Source organism: Mus pahari, chromosome 19 (assembly GCF_900095145.1).
Source record: "Mus pahari chromosome 19, PAHARI_EIJ_v1.1, whole genome shotgun sequence".
Classification (NCBI taxonomy): domain Eukaryota; kingdom Metazoa; phylum Chordata; class Mammalia; order Rodentia; family Muridae; genus Mus; species Mus pahari.
This window is the reverse complement of record NC_034608.1, coordinates 45027257-45033841: the sequence shown is the minus strand read 5'-3', so window position 1 is coordinate 45033841 and position 6585 is coordinate 45027257. Positions and strand designations below refer to the sequence as shown.

Sequence of the window (6585 nt, the reverse complement as noted above, 5' to 3'; positions counted from 1 at the left end):
TGGTTTTCTGAGACACGGTTTCTCTGTATAGCCCTGGCTGTCCTGGAACTCACTTTGTAGACCAGGCTGGCCTCGAACTCAGAAATCCACCTGCCCCTGCCTCCTGAGTGCTGGGATTAAAGGTGTGGGCCACCATGCCTGGCTTTGTATGTAAATCTTAACCTTTAAAACTCAAATGAAACAGTTTCAGAAGGTTTTGTGGTTGTTTTGTTCTGATTTTGGGCTTTGAGAGGTAATCTTGCTTACATCTCAGGATAGCCTGAAACTCACTCTGTACCAGGCTTGCCTAACAATGATCCTCCTGCCTCCACCCCCATCCCCACCCAGTGCTTGGGTGACAAGTATGGGCCTTGACTTAGCTGTGGGTTTTGTTGGTGGTTGTGTTGTTTTGAATTGAAACATTGTCACTAACAGCTCCCTGTCATCTGAAAAGAATGAATCGACAAAGAGGGGAGGGGAGAAAAAAAAAAAGTAAACTTTCACAGGCTGCTTTAGAAAATCACCAAAAAAACACAGGCCAGACTTGTGGTTTGTGGGCTGCCCCAGGCCGGGTATCCAGAGCTCCCTTTGAAGTTTCTCCACAGTCTGCATGACCGAAGAAGGCCATCCCTGGGTTTCTCTTGTGGTGCACAAGACCCGCCTGCAGATTGCAGAGGATCCCTCTCTGAACTATGAGTACTTGCCCCTGGTGGGCCTGAAATCATTCATCCAGTCCTCTCTGGAACTCCTCTTTGGAAAGCACAGCCAAGCCATTGCGGAGAAAAGGGTGAGACACAGAGAGATAGAGACAGGGTTTCGTGACCTTAAAGCCCACAAGGGACCATGCAGGGGCCTCTGCCTTGACAGAGGCAATTCCCAAGACTCTGAAAGTCCGTAGCCTTTTATACTGAGGGGCAAAGCTGGGATCTAAACCCAAGTCCTCATTCTGTCACTAAGTTGCATCCACTCATGCACGCTGCTGGCTTGGAAACTATAGAGCATTTCAGTATAAAGGGTGGGGGGGGGGGAGAAGAGGACTGGCTAGAATGGTCCAAATGTATAAGACCCTCAGTTCAACCCCAGCACCAAAAAGAAGACAAAATTCTACTCTGGGGTGTGCTGCTTCTTTCAAACATTCTCTCCACGGATTGCTTGCTGACAGGTAGGGGGTGTGCACATCGTTGGTGAGAGTGGGGCCTTCCAGCTTGGGGCTCAGTTCCTCAAGAAGTGGCGTAAGAATTTGAAAATCGTTTGTATCGTCTCATGTCAAAAAGGTGAGGGTTACCCCAGGTCAAGGACAGGAGAAGATCCTACACCCTGTTGTCCCCAAGTCCTGTCCCACGCATAATCTGTACTCCTACCCTCATTTTCTATCAAGAGAAAAAATGGTGGCTATGCCAAGCTATGTCCAACCTTTTCTTGTTATTATCCTACTGTCTGTCAGTAGTCCTCACCCCCACTCTCTGCTATCCTTGCCCCCGTTTATCCACTTTTCACGGACCCCAGCTGGTGGGGGGTCTGTGTTCCCACAGAACAGTATGGACTCATCTTCCAGGACATGGGCTTTACAGTTTATGAGTACTCGGTCTGGAACTCCAGTGATCTCTGCTCAGACCCCAGCATGTTTGTGGAAGTTCTCCAGGTAGAGCCTCCTCAAGCCCCTACTCAGACTCTCTTCCCAGACCTGATTTATGGCCTCATCTCCCCCCACACACCCTCCACCCCCGCCACCATCCCCACTCAGGACCTCCGCTGGGTTTAGATTTGCCAGGCTTTTTAGTGAGAACAAACCCAAGAGATTGTCTCCACTATAAATGCCCGGTGTCACCTCTGCATGGTAGAGGTGGTACTGTAAGACTCCCGAAGACTGGGAGATCCTTGCTCTAGTCTCGGGATGGCGCAGACCCCCCCCCCCCCCGTGAACTCACAAGAGACTGTCTTTGGTGCAAATCACATGAGGCTTTATTTGGGGTGCCAGAGCTCTGGGGACAACTCATATCCCACACAGGGGGTAGAGTCCACTCCGAAGGGGAGAGGGACCTTTCTTTTTATGGACCCTCCAGGGGGAAGAAGGGAGGAGGGAATAGGGGATTTCCAAATCACATGGCCTTGGGCCGTCAATCTGACAAGTTTTAGCTTCCTGATTTGAGATGATTTACAAAGAATGGGTATCTGCTTGTGGACGTTGTACATCGTGGTGCGCACTAGGCTCCGCACCACGATGTACAACGTCCACAAGCAGCTCTGGGGTGTGCTGCTTCTTTCAAACATTCTCTCCACGGATTGCTTGCTGACAGGTAGGGGGTGTGCACATCGTTGGTGAGAGTGGGGCCTTCCAGCTTGGGGCTCAGTTCCTCAAGAAGTGGCGTAAGAATTTGAAAATCGTTTGTATCGTCTCATGTCAAAAAGGTGAGGGTTACCCCAGGTCAAGGACAGGAGAAGATCCTACACCCTGTTGTCCCCAAGTCCTGTCCCACGCATAATCTGTACTCCTACCCTCATTTTCTATCAAGAGAAAAAATGGTGGCTATGCCAAGCTATGTCCAACCTTTTCTTGTTATTATCCTACTGTCTGTCAGTAGTCCTCACCCCCACTCTCTGCTATCCTTGCCCCCGTTTATCCACTTTTCACGGACCCCAGCTGGTGGGGGGTCTGTGTTCCCACAGAACAGTATGGACTCATCTTCCAGGACATGGGCTTTACAGTTTATGAGTACTCGGTCTGGAACTCCAGTGATCTCTGCTCAGACCCCAGCATGTTTGTGGAAGTTCTCCAGGTAGAGCCTCCTCAAGCCCCTACTCAGACTCTCTTCCCAGACCTGATTTATGGCCTCATCTCCCCCCACACACCCTCCACCCCCGCCACCATCCCCACTCAGGACCTCCGCTGGGTTTAGATTTGCCAGGCTTTTTAGTGAGAACAAACCCAAGAGATTGTCTCCACTATAAATGCCCGGTGTCACCTCTGCATGGTAGAGGTGGTACTGTAAGACTCCCGAAGACTGGGAGATCCTTGCTCTAGTCTCGGGATGGCGCAGACCCCCCCCCCCCCCGTGAACTCACAAGAGACTGTCTTTGGTGCAAATCACATGAGGCTTTATTTGGGGTGCCAGAGCTCTGGGGACAACTCATATCCCACACAGGGGGTAGAGTCCACTCCGAAGGGGAGAGGGACCTTTCTTTTTATGGACCCTCCAGGGGGAAGAAGGGAGGAGGGAATAGGGGATTTCCAAATCACATGGCCTTGGGCCGTCAATCTGACAAGTTTTAGCTTCCTGATTTGAGATGATTTACAAAGAATGGGTATAGGAGGGGTGAGGGGTTGGAGTCCTGTGCAGGAGCAGGTTACCAGGGAAGTTTTTCACCTGTAGCCTAGCAACCAAAGCCCACAAATTCTTGGCAAAAAGCTATAACAATCGGCAAACGCATGAGTTCACACAACAGTCAGGGCCTGCGCACAAACCCAAATTCAGAAAGTATTCAAACTATACACATGTTCCTAAGCTACTGGGGCGTAATAAACTTTTCCCCTTCACCAGCAATAGAATCTAATTCATCAATCTAGGGTTTTAATGATTTCTTTTATCTTGTCAAAGCCATAGGGTACCTTGATAAGACACCTAATGTCTTCCTGCAGCATATCCCCGTCGGCAGTATCCTTGTGATTGGGAACATCACTGACTGCAAGTTCACGCAGAATCAGTGGACGAAACTGATGTCCATCATTAAGGTGAACACAGCTTCCTGCCGCCGCCGGTCCCCTCCTTCCAGCTCTGCTTCGTCCCCTATGGGCCTCAGCCTTTTTCATCTCTCCCTTCTCTTTCAGAGCAAGCAGATGTTCCCGTTCTTTGACATTCCCTGCCAAGGTTTATCCACCGGTGACCTCGAGGAAGATACCAAGATCTTACAGTACTTTGTGTCCCTAGGCTTCGAGTTCTTCTGCAGCCAATCTCTGTCCAAGAATTTTGGCATTTACGGTATGCTATGGGCAGAAGGGTAGGAGAAGTGAGGAACAGAATTGAAGCCGGTATTTACCATGCAAGCAATGTTTGGTTTGGTTTTAGTAAGCTTACAAAACAATGGGTTTCTAAGCGGGTGTGGTGGCGCAGGCCTTTAATCCCAGCACTCAGGAGGCAGAGGCAGGTGGATTTCTGAGTTCGAGACCAGCCTGGTCTACAGAGTGAGTTCCAGGACAGCCAGGGATACACAGAGAAACCCTGTCTCGAAAAACAAACAAACAACAACAAAAACAAAAACAAACAAAAAAGGAGGTTTCTTATAATGTTCTCTGTTCTCTCTCTCTCTCTCTCTCTCTCTCTCTCTCTCTCTCCCTCCCTCTCTCTCTCTCCATCCCCTCTTACACACACACACACACCAGACACTGGACTTCCTCATATTTTTCCCCCGTTGCCTTCCCATATCCCTCCTCCAAAAGATAAATATTTTTGACATCACTTATTCCCTACAAGGAACCTAGTACTTCAGAGAAATCACACTGGAGGCAGGAAAGAACAGCAGTGAACCAGGAGTTAGTTGGTCTCTGTGACTAAACCCAGCTAGTTACCCACACCCGTCCTACTTAAAATTCTACCCTCTCCAACCTCTGCCCCTTGGCTGAAAGATGAGGAGGAGGTACTTGACAGTGTTTTAAGCTCTTCCCCCCCCTTGCACACACCCTTGCCTCTTTTTACAAGAGGAGGTCCGGATAACTTTTGGGGCCAAATACCACCTTGCGTGGGCTGAGCTGGTGGCTCCGTCGTTTAACCCTTTCTCCTCAAGGTCGGAGGGAGGGGTGTAGGTGAGATTCTGCACAGGAGGAGACTGAGGGTGAGGCCTGTCTCCTTCACACTGCAGATGAAGGAGTGGGGATTCTAGTCGTGGCTGCCCTCAGCAACCAGCACCTGCTGTGCGTCCTCTCCCAGCTGATGGACTATGTCCAGGCCCTGTGGGGAAACCCTCCTGCCACGGGTGCTCGGATAATCACCTCAATCCTCAGCAACCCCGCTCTGTTTGGAGAATGGTAAACGGAGGGAGGGAGGGTCTGGGCGGGAGTGGGCGGCAAGGGCGTGTAACTGTTAGGACCGGGACTCCTCCTTATAGTCCCCACTGACCTAACTCTCTCAGCCAATCAATAGTGATACAGCCTTTAACACACAGGCCTTTCAGAGATGTTTAAGACCCCAAGGACGGCAGAAGCAAACCTCCTTCCCACCACAGGCACCACAGAAACACCAGGTTGAAGCCATGTGTTTCCTGACACGTGTCCTGCCGTGGAAAGGTGGGAAGTAGGCCTTTGCAGTCCAGTTTCCTGCTCTTTCCTCGGCAGGAAGCAGAGTCTCAAAGGTGTGGTGGAGAACATGATGCTGATCAAGGAGAAAGTGAAGGAGAAGCTCCGGCTCCTAGGGACCCCTGGGTCATGGGATCACATCACCCGACAGAGCGGGACCCATGGTTATCTGGGACTCACCTGTAAGTTCCAGAACGGGGAGACTCTCCCCTTCCTGACCTCAGCTCTGTCTTCACACTGAGCTGCATGCAGTAGTTGAGCAGCTTTGTTTTGGGATTTCCTCTCGACATCCTTGGAGAACTGGGGCTGCTTTTAGAGACCTTTATAGGACCACCCCCCCCCCCACACACACACACACACACGCAGATGCTGACACTTCTTATCCTATGTATTTCTTACCCCTGGGCTTGAGAGGAATTCTGAGTTCTGTGACTGTCACAGATCAACAGGTGGAGTTCCTGGTCAAGAAGAAACATATCTACTTACCCAAGACCAGCCGGATCAACTTCACCTGCATCAATGCCAGGAACATAGACTACATCACTCAGAGCATCCATGAGGCCGTGATGCTAACAGAGTGCTGAGAAGGTGTCTTATCAAAACTGACCCTGTCTGGAATGAAAGCGTTACGTTGTCTTTGAAAATAAAAATCCCGGAGGAACTATTCATTGCTATGTTCTCCTTTTCTATGCGATGTGCTGACCTCAGTACATCAGGGGACTTCAGTGCAACTCGTGCTGGGCATACATAGAGCCCTAAATTCCAACCCCAGAAGATTGGGGTGGAGGGGGGGGAGGAGCATAAGAACAATTACCCTCATAGGACACGGTTTATTTCTTAGCCAAGTGGCTAGTAACTAAACAAACAGACGTTGGTAGATATTTAGTGGTGTGTGTGTGTGTGTGTGTGTGTGTGTGCAGTTGAAACATTCATCTGCTGTTTCTTCTAGAAACAGGAGCTACACGTTGTGCTGGAGTCGTTCCCTAATATGTCCATCATGCTTGAGAGATCAAAAAGTTGGCCTAAAATTAATGTGTAAACACACCTAAAATTACTTTGCCAGAATAAATTGGAAAGAGATCAAAGTTAAAGTGTTGCCTTAGTTACTGCTCTATGGCTATGAAGAGACACCAGGACCAAGGCAACTTATAAAAGAAAGCATGTAATTGGGGGCCTGCTTACAGTTTCAGAGGCTGAGTCCATGACCATCATGAAGGGGAGCACGGTGGCAGGCAGGCAGGCAGGCAGGCATGGGGCTGGAGCAGTAGCTGAGAGCTTACATCCTGATCCAAAGACAGGAGAAAAAGACAGAGGAAGAG

General features: G+C 49.8%; 1 protein-coding gene across 1 annotated transcript in view; it reads left to right on the top strand.

The window, feature by feature from the left end:
* The window catches only part of Got1l1 (glutamic-oxaloacetic transaminase 1 like 1), a 10479-nt gene extending 4549 nt beyond the window's left edge, over window positions 1-5930 (top strand). Inside the window, exons 2-9 of the mRNA XM_021219881.1 lie at window positions 585-766; window positions 1142-1253; window positions 1512-1621; window positions 3617-3709; window positions 3806-3956; window positions 4834-4999; window positions 5306-5448; window positions 5708-5930. Of these exons, the coding sequence (XP_021075540.1) occupies window positions 585-766; window positions 1142-1253; window positions 1512-1621; window positions 3617-3709; window positions 3806-3956; window positions 4834-4999; window positions 5306-5448; window positions 5708-5850 (1100 nt within the window). The 3' untranslated portion in view covers window positions 5851-5930. The remainder of the gene's footprint in view (window positions 1-584; window positions 767-1141; window positions 1254-1511; window positions 1622-3616; window positions 3710-3805; window positions 3957-4833; window positions 5000-5305; window positions 5449-5707) is intronic.
* Window positions 5931-6585: the final 655 nt, after the last annotated feature.